The 14,349-nt window shown below is 44.1% G+C and overlaps 1 protein-coding gene across 2 annotated transcripts in view; it reads left to right on the top strand.

Moving 5' to 3' along the window:
• The window catches only part of DPYS (dihydropyrimidinase), a 103,572-nt gene extending 89,223 nt beyond the window's left edge, over positions 1–14,349 (top strand). For both annotated transcript variants that reach the window (XM_068237823.1, XM_068237822.1), the window contains exons 8-10: positions 10,668–10,875; positions 12,480–12,553; positions 13,872–14,349. In XM_068237823.1, coding sequence (XP_068093924.1) covers positions 10,668–10,875; positions 12,480–12,542 — 271 coding nt within the window. In that variant the 3' untranslated portion in view covers positions 12,543–12,553; positions 13,872–14,349. The remainder of the gene's footprint in view (positions 1–10,667; positions 10,876–12,479; positions 12,554–13,871) is intronic.

The following is a 14,349-nucleotide window of genomic DNA, read 5'->3' as shown; positions in this document are numbered from 1 at the left end:
CACACATGCCCCATCTCGGTAATTATATTTCTTGTGGGGTTACTTCTGTGCCTGATTGTTATACAATATGTACCATAGGGAGAGGTTATTCCTACCCTAGCAGCATTTTCCTTCTAAGCAAGGTCTACCTGAATACGAATTAGCCAGCCACAGGCTGCTTGATTATGCAGTGAAGGTCTTCGTTGTCTCAGTCGCATGTGTAGATGTACATACATGCCCCCCTTCTGAGAATATGTGTTAGGTGATAAAACAACACCCACTAACAATGCGATAGGCTAAAAGTTTTTTTTTTTTACATAGATTTTATATATATATATATGCACAGAGGGAGATAATGGTTGCTTGGCAGTTGAAAACAGGTGTTATTTCCCACAATGCAACAAGGCTCACAGACAGGAAACTGTCAGGACCATGGTCATAGCATCATACTGTGGGATGAAATTCAATCCTGAGTTAAAGTTCTTCTTTAAAGTGTACCTGAGATGGTACACTGGGCCTTATTTATACTTACATGGGGCTTTCTCCAGTACCAATGAGGACTGTGGCTTTCCTCACCATCCTCTTTGCCCCCTTTGTTCTGCCGCTACAACTCCGAGTAATTCAGTCAGTCGCCACCAACCGTGGGCTTCTGGGCATGCGCACCCCTGCCATGCTCCTGTCTCCAGGAGCGTTCTGAGCCTGCGCAGTGCAACTGCACAGTTGCAAAACGCTCCTGGCTGCAGGAGCACACCAAGGGGCGCGTGCGGCCAAGTCGCGCACGTGCAGAAGGCGCAAGAATGGAGAGGCCGAAAAGTGCGGCGAGGGAGTCCCGGATGCTCGTGGGGCTGGAGGAAGCTAGTTCACATCTCAGGTTCACTTTAAAGTACAGTATATATATTATGTTATACAAAGGCGACTGATCTCCAGTCCCAAGTGTTTATAATTCAATACCTGCAATCTTATTATTAGTTTATGTGTCTGTTAGTGTAAGGGCAGCCAGTATACAGTGTCTGTATCTAACAATCACCTCAGGTACTCTTTAAAGGACAACCGAGGTGACATGTGACATGATGAGATAGACATGTGTATGTACAGTGCCAAGCACACAAATAACTAGGCTGTGTTCCTTTTTTCTTTCGCTGCCTGAAAGAGTTGAACATCAGGTATGCAAGTGACAGTTTCTGGCCGGGTCAGGACTGGGTCAGACTATAGCATAACACTCACTGATAAGTAATTACAGTCATAAAACACTTTCCTGTCAGTAAATGGCTTCTGAGAGCAGTAAAGAGATAAAAAAGGGTCAATAATACATAGATTTAAGCTCTGGCTTACTTCAATGAAAGTGTCCTTGAGCAGAGACAATGAAACAGTAAATACTTCTAGTAAACTAGATTTCAATATAAAATAAAACTGTGGGATATCTAAAAAAAAAAAAGTCATTTTTAGGAGAAGGAGGATAGCTACAATTGTTTTTCTCATCCGTTTATTTTCACCTCGAATGTCGATGACAGTTATTGGACTCAGAACAATGCAGCCTCCAGTACTTCTCCTCCTGGTTCCCAGCAGATCGTCCCTGGCTGGTGTGTGCTGCGCTGGAAATAGGCTTTTCATGTCACGGTGTGACTGGCACTCAGCGCGGCTGCCTCACAGCTGTCTATCCTCCCATCCGCTTAAATATTTAAATCATCAGCTTCATTGGCAGGATGGCGTAATGAGCATTATTGTCATGCAAAAACGTCCTGCGCTAATCCTTCCAAACTACCGACACATCCAGGAAAAGGAATGGAATGTCACATCATCGCCTCGGATTACAGACTCTAAATTCTAATTATATACGTGTGGGTGTGTGTATAATGCATATATATATATATATATATATATATATATATATATATACACACATATATACATAATATACTGTATATTAGTAAAAAATAAAAGCCCACCCGTTAAGTAACAGGCACTAGGTCAATTGACACGTGCCGCCCGCACACCTAGGACCTCGCGCCACTCCCCACAACGTGCACAGCTGCGACCCACACATGGCCACGGCCCACATGTGCACAGCCACAACCCACACCGACGCACACACAGCAGTGACCCAAGCATTCACGCGTGCAGGGCTGGATTTACCGTAAGGCACTATAGGCCCGTGCCTACAGGCGCCTGATGATGAAAAAGCAGCTCACTCCCCTCCCTGAGTGCCTCCCTCTCTTTCCCTATGCAGAGTCCCAAGTAGAGCGTAAATGAGAGGTTACTCACCCAGCTCTCAGCATTCCACTGATGAGATCTCCCTTCAGTTGGGGGCACCTCTAGCTACTTAACCACTTTACCCCCGGCGGTACGAATTTCTCCGTCCCTTTTTCCCCCCCTAAAAAACCAGGGACGGAGAAATCCGTACCTTCCGCGCTACCGCCGCTGTCCGCGCTACCGCCGCTCATGCGCGTGCTCCCGCCGCTCGTGCACGCTGCCGCCCGCCCAGAGATCAATGAACGGGAAAATCCATTCCCGTTCGTTGATCTAAGCCCCCGCAATGATCTGCTGCTTCTTTGAGAAACAGCTCGATCATTGTGATTCTCCAAGCCTCCTACTGCTTCCTGTAAGCCTCCTTCCTGACGCTTACAGGTAGCATGTAAACAGACTCACTGTGGCCATCTTGTGTCCAAATAGTAAACTACACCCTAAAGCATTTTACACATACAAATACCCTGTTTTACACAATAAATTAACTCATTACCTCCCACACTCCCCAATTTTATTTTTTTTTGTACTTTAAAAAAAAAAAAATACAATAAAAAAAACACATAAATAGTTAACATTGTGATAGGGACATAATTTAAACGGTTTTATAACCGGGACAAATGGGCAAATACATTTCATGGGTTTTAATTACAGTAGCATGCATTATTTAAAAACTATAATGGACGAAAACTGAAAAATAATATTTTTTACCACATTTTTTCCTATTTTCCCATTAAAACACATTTAGAATAAAATAATTCTTGCCATAATGTCCCACCTAAAGAAAGCCTAATTGGTGGCGAAAAAAAACAAGATATAGTTCATTTCATTGCGATAAGTAATAATAAAGTTATAGACAAATGAATGGAAGGAGCACTGAAATGTGAAAATTGCTCTGGTGTTCAAGGGGTAAAACCCCTCAGTGGTGAAGTGGTTAATACTGAGGTTCCTCTAGCTACCTAATACTTGGGGACACCTTTATCAACTTAATATTGAGGGTACTTCTGGCTATCTACCTACTGTAAGTGACAGCAACATAGGAGAAAAGTAATTTATGGGTCAATTTACTCTGGAAAAAACGTACTTCTTATTTCTTTATGTTTGCACATATTTTAAATTTTACAATTTTGCGCCATAGTGCCCCCTTAAGTAGCTAGTAGTGCCCCCCCCCCCCCCCCCCAGTGGAATGCCTAAGGCTGGGTGAGTTAACTCATATTTATACTCCACACGGGACTCTGCATAGGGAAGGTGGGAGGGAGGCGCTCAGGAAAGGGAGGGAGCCACCTTTCCACACATGCCTTATGGTAAATCCCGCCTTGTTGGGGGGGGGGGAATATTTTAAGCGATAATACATCCGCTGGAATATCGTGAGTGTGTGCACCAGGCGGGGAACATGCTTGCTTCATTTTACATTTAGCAAGGTTGTTATATGAGGGCTCTCAGTAGCTGCGTGTGACGGATTGGGCATGACTGCTAAAGCAGCAGACAGAGATTGTTTCTGACAGATGGTAGAGAGGTTATTTCTGAACCTGGCTCTTGTAGGTATAATAGAGTGTGATGTGCACTTCTAATGGACTGTGTTGTTTTCTGCAAGTCGGAACAGCAGAGCCCAGCGGGGGCAGCTATAGCCCCGAAACCTGCTGCTGACTGACTTTCCCACTTGTTATACTGTAACAGGAATTAGCCCTGCAGTTTCCATTTTTACTAACAGAAGTTATTAAAAATCACCCTTGAGAGATGGTAGCAACTGTAAATAGTTAAAAGTATGCAGAGTAAATGGGACCACTATGTAAAAAAAAAAAGTCAGATTTCATTGGCTCACATTGATCACAGGGTCATGAACCAATGAAATCGGCTCCTGACCGCCTCACAGAGCTCTACTGGCATAAGAGACAGCAGAGCCGGTGGGTTGAGGCGATGGGTGTGCAGCAGTGACGCCGGTAGCAGCGATTCATTGGTATGTGCTGGGTTTTGGTACCAGCGGTCTCTGGTCCTTAAAGTGAACCTCCGGACTAAAAATTGACTCAGCAGCACTGGAAAGACCTGGTGTTTCTTTAACTGTTTCACAGCATCAGAACTTTTTTTCTCTTATACAAGCCTCATTTTTAGCTGCACAGAAAAAAACTGCCCGGGCATTTTTCCCCTAATGCTGTGCAAAGCATGATGGGATTTCTGATGTTGTTGTTATCGTTCTGCTGTTTTGGTGGAATGTTGTTGTTTTTTTACATTTTGAATTTGACATTTTAAGCCTAGCACATGCAGCTGGGAGGGGTGATCAGGACACAGGACAGTTGGAACTGTGTCTCCTGCTCCCTGTCACCTCCTTTCAACCAAAAAGATGGCTGCCCCCATGACAAAGATGGCAGCCCCCATGAATCACAAACATTTGCCTGTTCTTTTAAAACGGGGTGGGTAAGAGATTATATTACCTATCTATTCTAATTAACATAACTAATGTAACTTAATGACAGTATGTTTGTTTAGGCTGAAGTTCCCCTTTAAGAGGCCAGAGACCACTGGTACTGAAAAGGGTTAAAAGAAAATGAATATAGCAGCCTCCGTGCCACTCTCACTTCAGTTGACCTTTAAGACTCTGTGTTCCACTTAGCCCTAACCCTTCACCACTTGATATAACTATATCTGTTGTTATTCTGTACAGACGTCCAAGGGCGTAACAATAGATCCTGCAAGGGGCCCAGAAGCCGCAGGGGGCCCTGTGGGGGAGAAGTTTTTTTTCCTTGTCCTGAGAGACTGACAACTAAGGGCACGGAGAGAAAAAACATTCTGCTCTCTGCACAATTGTTCTAATGACTGCATCTGTTCAGTCACTGCTGATAAGGAATCATACAAAGTTTTGCAGACAAATATTTTTAGACAGTCCCTATTCAGTGTCCAGCAGAGTCTTGTGTACAGTGCTGTTCTACCCCCAGCCTTTCCACCCATCCTCAAGTGTAGTGTACTGTAGTGATGCTTGAGGGGTCTGCGCAAGTAGAAAAAAAACTTTCTAGTCTCAGCACAAATGGGGGCCCCATCCAAAGTTTTGCAGGGGGCCCAGTAATTTCTAGTTACGCCCCTGCAGACGTCCCCTGTACATTGCGGAGCCCCTCACCTGCAGATAACATGCAGCTGTTGAACGACGTGGGTGCAATGTTAGGTGAGCATTTAGTCCGGTCGAAGAAATCGTGTCGCCGTGTTTGAAGACGCCGTACGTGCTGCCACTTTCCATCAGCCGGCGTCCTCTGAGGTGACAAAGTATACACCGGAACATCCCGCTGGCGTCTCTAGCCGGCTCTGACACCAATGCTTATAAATTAAAAGAGTTTAACGCCGTTAAACGTGTCTGGAGCGGCCGTAATCCCTTGAAACTGTTTGTGCAATCAGAAAAGGTTACAGGCAAAATAAGGCAGTGATATTTCAAGGCAGGAACAGTTCTGCAGCGCAGGTGAAGCCGTAGCAGCCGGCTGACCTAGATTTATCAAGCTGGAACAAAATGTTTTCAGATCCTTTGCGGCTCAGTCACGGCCATTTATCAAAGTGTCTGAAGTGTGTGTCGCGGGGCAATATGAGGCACGTCCCGGGATTTTATTTAAAGCTGAACTGCAGGCAGACGGCTCAATACAAAAGTTGAAATACAGTGAAATATTTTTTTTATACCCGACTGAAGATCTGTAAAAGGGGCCATACACATACAATGGTGGCCTGATTGTATGAAGTATTGATTGCCCCCAATTCAATTAAGGTGCCCATACATCTAGCGATGAATGATGGGCAGATTAAACCAACAGACGAATCTCATTAACCACTTAATGACAAGCTGACTTATAAAAACGTCCTGCTAAAGCCTCTTAATGGCTCCAGGACGTTTTTATACGTCAGACAGTGCTGCTGCCGCTGTGCGCCTGCACACGCCTCGCACATTCGCGCTCCTGCGCGTGCTTTCCCGTGCACGTGAAAATTGTGGGGAAAAATGCACCAAAGAAAAAATACACCTTAATTTCCAAATACTATATTGTCACCATACTTTGTACTAGGGACATGATTAAAATGTTATAACCAGGACAAATAGGCAGATAAAATGTGTGGGTTTTATGCACAGTAGCAGTGTTTATATTAAAACTATAGGGGATGAAATTGGAGAAATAGTGTATTTTTTCATTTTTTCCTTCTTTTCCCCTTTAAAATGCATACAAAATAAAGTAATTACTGAAAACAAATATCAACCCCAAAAAGCCCAATTGGTGATGAAAAAAACAAGATATAGATCATTTCATTGTGATTAGTAGTGATTAAGCTATTGGCAAATGAAAGGGATGAGCACTGGAAGGTGAAAATCGCTCCTGTCCGTTAGGGTAAAAACGCCTTTGAGGTGAAGTGGTTAAAGAGGATCTGTAAAGTTAAAAAATTCCCCTGGGGGGGGGGGTACTCGTCTCAGGAGGGGGAAGCCTCTGGATCCTATCGAGGCTTTCATGTCCTCCTGTGTCCCACGGCGGTCTCGCTGCAGCCCGCTGAACAGCAGGCATGTAAATATTTACCTTCCCGGCTCCAGCGCGGCCCTCCGCTCGAAAAAAGGTGGAAATAGTCTATCCCAGTCGGGTCCGCTCTACTGCACAGGGGCAAGTCTCCTGCGCAGTACAGCGGATCGGACTGCGATCGGTCGGCTATTTCCACCTATTTCCCAGCGTCCCCGCTGGAACAGGGAAAGGTAAATATTGCACAGCCTGACAAATTGTCGGCTGTGCATTCAGTGGGCTGCAGCAAGACCACCGTGCGACGGAGGAGGATGGGGGAAGCCTCGATAGGATCCAGAGACTTCTGCCTACACAGGTGAGTACCCCCCAGGGGAACTCCTTTTCATTACAGAGTCTCTTTAAAGAGAGATCTGTCAGATACCCATACACTGCAGGCTGATTTCCGTTCGATTTAAGCATGATACACATTTATACACCAGGGGAAACAGCGCCAGGGGTTTCATCACATTCGTCGCTTGCCTCCCATATTGCTCGCTGTTATCTCCATGCTCCCAATTGCCCATGATGACCCGACATCTTTCAGCATGTCCGATCAATGCATGCAACCAATTTCGGCCTGAAATTGGGCACATTGTAGCTCGGGCGTGCTCTTGGTGGCACCGATTTTTATCCGATGTGATAATAATGAATAGGATGGTCGATCGGCCACCAAGTCAAGAAATGTATGGCCACCATTTGGTTGAGAAGTGATCAGGTCACCATCATTTAATCTGCTGAATTCTTATCTGGAATCATTAAAACCACTTAACGACCGCCTAACGCCGATAGGCGTCGGCGGGTCGTTAGTGGTATAGCATGGAAACGGCCGCTCGATCGGTGGCCTTTCCATGCCAGTTCACGGAGACTGCCTCCGTGAACAGTGTGCGAGCCACCGATCTCGGCTCGCACGCATAATGTAAACATGCGGGGAGGGAATCCCCGCTGTTTACATCACACGGCGCAGCAGCGCCGTGACGTAGATCGGTGATCCCCAGCCTCTGATTGGCCGGGGATTGCCGGCATCTGATAGGCAGAAGCCTATCCTATCAGGCGCAGGACAGATATCCGTCCTGCGCCGCTCAGAGGGGAAGGGAGAGGGAGGGATCCGAGGTGAGTGCAGAAAACGCTGCTGAGGGGGGCTTTGAGGAGCCCCCCCCCCCCCTGCAAATCAATAGGAGCCGGCGGCTATCAGACCCCCCCTGCAGGACATCCCCCTAGTGGGGGAAAAAAGGGGGGAAGTCTGATCACCCTGCCACATTCCTGATCGGTGCTGCGGGCTGTAGAGCCCACGCAGCACCGATCATTGCAAAATCCCCTGGTCCTTAAGTGGTTAAACCCGCTGATCTGCTAGCTTTGGTCTTCTCCATGCACTAGAAAACGAAAGGTATTTTTACCGCTTGATTCCCATCAGATCACCCCCATTAACCCCTCCCCGATGTTCGATCGATTGACATTTCAAAAACCACAAATCGATTGAAAGTATTAATCAGACAGGATGGAAAATCTAGGTCAATCAGGGGCGGCAGCAGATCTATGGCACATAGTGTTGCACTGCATCAACAGAGCAACTCTCTGCAGTTCGATTAATCTATTGGAAATCAATGGGCTGCGTGTGGTAGAAATCGATCAGAAAGGTAGTTCCGCTACCCGCCGCAAGAGCCGTACAAGTCTATGGAGACTTGAAAGCTTAACGCAATCTGATGAAATGCACCAGAAGTATCCAAACTGCTGAATTTCCAGCAATGCGAGTCAATGGGTGACACAACTAGTATGAGCAACAGGAGCACATGTGTGGACTGCCGGGAATCCCAGTGATGTACTTCCTGCCCAGCAGGAAGTATGTCTTCGAGTAGGGGGCAGCGCTATGCCATACCCCCCAACTTTTTGAAATTTTAAAACGGGAGACTTAAGCCACACCCAGTGTGGCCTAGTCACTCATACTCTAAAGATTTCCATAAGAAAAATATGTTGTTTTCTAATTCAAACCTCACTGGTCATTTCTACTCTGGTTCATGTTCCTTCATATTAACATTTGAAAATAAGAAATATATTAATTTAAAGCATGGGAATAAAGTTTAGAGTCAATTAAGCATTTTTCAGGAGAAAACACACATATATTTACATAGAGCTGTACATCAGTCCTGAAAGAGGGATGAATAGGTTAGAAAGAGGGACAGAGGGATTTGGTTCCCAAAGAGGGACTGTCCCTCCAAAAGCATACCTCCCAACTTTTTGAGATGAGAAAGAGGGACACTTAAGCCACGCCCTGGCCACACCCCTGATCACGCCCCCTGTCACACCCATAGCCACGCATACCATAAAGATCTCATAAGAAAAATATGTTGTTTTATTATTCAAACCACACTGGTCCTTTCTATCCTGAATCATTTTCCTTCATATTAACATTTGAAAATAAGAAATATATCAATTTAAAGGGGTTCTGTGGCCCTTTAAAAAAACAAAAAGTGTCACCTACTTGGGGCTTCTACCGGCCCCCTGCAGCTATCACGTCCCACGCCGTCACAGAAGCCCCCTCCATTCCTTGCCGCGGGTCTAACTAGACAAATAGCACTGCGGCTGCGCAGCCTTGGCCATGCCCGTTCTCGCTCCCACGCGGGTCGTCAGGAGCTTACTGCCCAGGCGAAGTACAGGAAACCTTCATACTGCATCTGCACAGTACGCTCCGGATGACGCGCACGGGAACGAGGATGCGAGGTCTAGTTAGGCAAATAATTGGCATGAGTCCTTAAAGAGGGACAGATGATGAAGAAAGAGGGACAAGGTTCACAAAGAGGGACTGTCCCTCCAAAAGAAGCACACTTGGGAGCTATGCTTTTCTTAAATTCAAATTGGCTGCAAGAAAGAAATTGTGGGTTTGCTCCACCCTCACCGACAACTAGACAGTGTAAAATGTATAATTTTTCTGCGCCTAATCAGACCAAGTAAATTCCATCACATTGAAAGCTATACAACATTTTATTCTAAAAGGTGGAACACCATTTGCTGATTTTTCAATCAATAAATTACAGAACACATCTCGCAAATTCCGCATCAATCATCCATACACCTGAATCTGACTGCCAGTCTGCACAAAAGCCAGCTCTACTGATAGCCCTTCTGGCAATCCTCAGCCGCCCGTATATGGACAGACAGCAGTCCAGACCAGGCGCAGCAACGTTGCACTCACGGAAGTCCGTTTAAAAATGGCACTGCAGTGCTAATGTTTCAAAAAATGCACAATTCATATAAAATATAGTAATAAAAAGACGGTTTGTCTATCTCAGAAAGGGACTGCTACCTCCAATTTTCATAAATCAGTCAATTCATTTCGCAGGTCTGCACTGGATAACTTGATTGTGCTCAAAGGATATAGACAAACCATCTTTTTATTACTATATTTTATATGAATTGTGCATTTTTTGAAACATTAGCACTGCAGGGCCATTTTTAAACGGACTTCCGTGAGTGCAACGTTGCTGCGCCTGGTCTGGACTGCTGTCTGTCCATATACGGGCGGCTGAGGATTGCCAGAAGGGCTATCAGTAGAGCTGGCTTTTGTGCAGACTGGCAGTCAGATTCAGGTGTATGGATGATTGATGCGGAATTTGTGAGATGTGTTCTGTAATTTATTGATTGAAAAATCAGCAAATGGTGTTCCACCTTTTAGAATAAAATGTTGTATAGCTTTCAATGTGATGGAATTTACTTGGTCTGATTAGGCGCAGAAAAATTATACATTTTAAACTCCCTTTATGTGTAGTTGATAATACCAATTGGCAAGCACAGTTTTGTGAGAAGCTAAACTACTTGCCCATGTTAACTATTCTATTGTAAGCTGTAAGGTTGTCTTTTTGGAGGCCGATGCAAATGTTTTTGCTGATGACAATAAGAGAGGACATTGTCGTAACAGAATATAACTGTGTATATATCTATCTGCAGGACTATTTCTGCCAAAACCCATCACCAAGCAGTGAACTTCAATATATTTGAAGGCATGGTGTGCCACGGGGTGCCTCTGGTCACTATTGCTGGTGGAAAGGTCGTGTACGAGAACGGTGTCCTGCATGTGGTGCCGGGCCACGGCAAATACATTCCACGTAAGCCGTTTGCTGAGTACGTCTACAGCCGTGTCTTGAAAAGAGATGAAGTAAGTCCATACAAAACTGTTTCTTTTTTTTCTTTCAAGTAAAACTGCAACTATTATTATCAACCTATTAGAAAGGACGTGAGAATTTTAATTGCTATCTGTTATTTAACTTCTGCCTACTTCCTGTTATCAGTAGCACAGCAGGAAGTGAGAAAATATCTGCAAAAGGAGACACAGACAACAACTTAAACATTTGTAGAATGTAGAATTTTGCATCATTTCTCTGTTATGACACATTCTGATGTACTCATGGGGATGTATTAAGACTGTCGGATGATGCCTGAATTTAATTAATGGTTGTCTTGCATTTCACATGCCTTTTTCAAGTTCAACCAACTATTTACCTAAATGTTTGACAGAGAAGTATGGTCAATAATTAAGAAAAAATAAAATAAAAAAATGGAGGAATACCACAAGCTACTATGGCCCATATGCAATTAACTTTTTCTCCTTGGTGATATTACCTTTTAAACCACCAGCTAGCAAGAAAATACTCAAAATAATTTTGATGGTACTCTTTTACCAAATTTTTGGTACACTTGTAAAGTTTAAAAGTTTTTTTTTTTAAAGAGAATATGGAAATAATCTCCTAGGAGATAACTTTGGGGGAAAAGTTGCATATGGGCCTATGTGTAGTAGTTTAAGGCCTCTTTCACAGTGGGACGTTAAAGTCGCACGTTAGAAAATTTTGTAACGCAGACTAACGCACAGCAATACTAAGTCTGTGCGACATTCACAGTGCACACATTGCGTTGTGTGTAACGTGTAGCAATATTTAGAAATTGCTGCATGCTGTGCGTTTAGCAATACATTTGCTGCTTTGTGTGCTGCACATGCTCAGTAAGGTTTTTTAAAAAAAAATGTAACGCATGCGCCGTTTTCATTCCATCAGTATGTGAAGAAAACGGCACACACAGAGACACATAACGCAGTGCAAAATAACGTCCAATTTCATAACCTACATGCGCTGCATTAGGGGCACGTTGTGCGACTTTAACGTCGCATCAAACGCAACGTCCCACTGTGAAAGAGGCCTAAGTTTCAATGTACACAGCAGAGTATAGCACAGACCTAATTATTAGACAGCTACTAAAAGTGCAGGTGGATTTCTCCCTGTCTCCACTCAAATGTGTGGTTCCAACAGGAATTCCAGCGGTAGGTGCGCTCCAAAAATATAGGGAACGAGACTAGCAAGTATATTTGTTAACCAAATGGAAACGAAACTATAGAAATAAAAGGGGCCCTCAAAATTACAAAGATTAAGATACTAAAAATGTCTGAAGAACTTACCTCCTAAAGGAATTACAGTCTTTATGGCAAAAGAGTTTATTATTCACCAAACACGTTTTGTGGGCTAACCCCACTTCCTCAGGCTGTAGTGCCACACGGCCAAGGGTGAAGCATTCCTTGTTGGCCTCACGATGAAGTGGAGATGACCCCTAAATCAAATTGTTTTGGTGCATAATAAACTATTTTTTTCCCATTAAGGCTGTTATTCTTGCAGGTGGTGAGCTCAAGGCTTGAAGGTCCCTTGAAGCCCACAGGGATAAAAGGTAGCACAGATGTACATTATCCTCCATAGTAATGACCATATGTTGTTACAGGTGTGCCAGCCCGTTCCTGTGAAGAGACAGCCTTACAAAGGAGATGTCATCCAGGTGAAATGAAGATGCAACAGGTAGCGTTACCCGGATCTTATCTTAGGCATGGTTCATGTTGGGAGTCAGTGCATTGGAGTGGCAACTGTTGGTGCCTTGTTCTTCAGCTACTTCCCAACACCTAGGGGATAAGAGGCTGCAAATGGAATACAAAGGTTGCAAATAAGAAACAACACATGAAGGAGGCTGCTGTACATGAGGGTTAGACAGAGAAGAGGGGGCTGCACAAGGAATAGGAGAGGGGTGCTGCACATGGAAGGGACAGAGGCGTAGCTATGGATGGGCATGGGGGACATATGTCCACGGGCGCAGCACTGTGAGGGTGCTCAGTACAGTTGCTTCACCCCCACAAGTGTGAGAGGCGGCTACCTGAAGTGCCTCCGCTCTCTCCTCTCCCTCCCTCTGCAGAGGAGTGCAGAGGAGTGCAGAAGCATTAACAGCAGCAGTAAAAGCAGGGCACATGCGGCCTTGCTTCTATGTACAGCTCCCTTAATGAAGCAGCACCCTGTTTGCAGCAGGACAGATAGATGCCTCTCCAAGGAAAGTAGCCACCCTTATAAGAATTGCATTCAACCCCAACCCCCCCCCCAAAAGAAAAGAAACATAGTCACAAACATGTATACAAAGATGTCGTCCGGCTTTTCTACTTATTTCTATACTATTTTGGCAACTGCTGTTCTGTAAGCGCTTTTGAAAATAAAGAAAACCCTGAGAATTCATCATGAGGTTATGGACTAGCCCAAAACCTGTCAGATGTTTACTATTTACTGTAAGCAACACAGCAACATATGAAAAAAGTAATTTCTAGGGCATTTTATTTTGGAACAAATGTGCATTTCAAACATATGCATGAACATGGATTTTTACAATTTTTATAGTTTTTTTTTTTAAAGGACAACTGTAGTAGGAGGTATATGGAGGCTGCCATATTTATTTCCTTTTAGACAAGACTACTTGCCTGGAAGCCCTGCTAGTCTATTTGTCTGCAGTATTCCCTGAATAATACCAGAAACAAGCATGCAGCTAATCTTGTCAAATCTGACTATAATGTCAGAAACCCCTGATCTGCTACATGCTTGTTCAGGGTCTATGGCTAAAAGTATTAGAGGCAGAGGATCAGCAGGGTTGCCAGGAAACTGGTATTGCTTAAAAGGAAATAAATAACACAGCTTTGTTACAGTTGTCCTTAATGACAGTGGCCCTTTAATTTAGGGGTGTATAGCAATCTACATGTCTGGCTTGCTACTCAGCGTTTCATCTACTTGCATTGCGATTTTGCTTGGACTGCCCATTTGTAATCTTCGATATTGATTTTTATATATTTCTTCTAATTAACAGACAGGAGCGGTGATGATCTCAGCCAAGTGAAGAGAACCAAGGTCCAGACTATGCAATAATGACACAATAAATATATATTTCCTTTTTCTCCAGCTATTGCAATCTCCTCTGCAGTCTAGCGCGACGCGTAGCTCATTGTGCTGACTGGGCATGCGGAATAGTACATAGCAAAGCCAAGAAAGAGTTTATGCTGATTAATACGATATATCACCTGCTGACAGATTTTCAGTGAGACATATAGAGGAAGCAAAAGCAGAACGCCACTTCATAACCTGTGGCCATAGCGTATAATCCATACTAGGCACAGCATTTCTGAACAAATGTCCGTTTTCTGATGACTTTTTTTTTTTTTGTTATTTTGGTCAACATTACTTTTTGGAACAAATAGAGCTTTTATTTGCTAGCAAAGTTTAAGAAATGTATAGAACGTGTATAGCTAGCTTTGTATATCCAGATTCATTAAAAGAGAATTTGCATA

Source organism: Hyperolius riggenbachi, chromosome 5 (genome assembly GCF_040937935.1).
Source record: "Hyperolius riggenbachi isolate aHypRig1 chromosome 5, aHypRig1.pri, whole genome shotgun sequence".
NCBI classification, from domain to species: domain Eukaryota; kingdom Metazoa; phylum Chordata; class Amphibia; order Anura; family Hyperoliidae; genus Hyperolius; species Hyperolius riggenbachi.
Note: the sequence above shows the minus strand (reverse complement) of the source record. Positions and strands in the feature narration are given on the sequence as shown.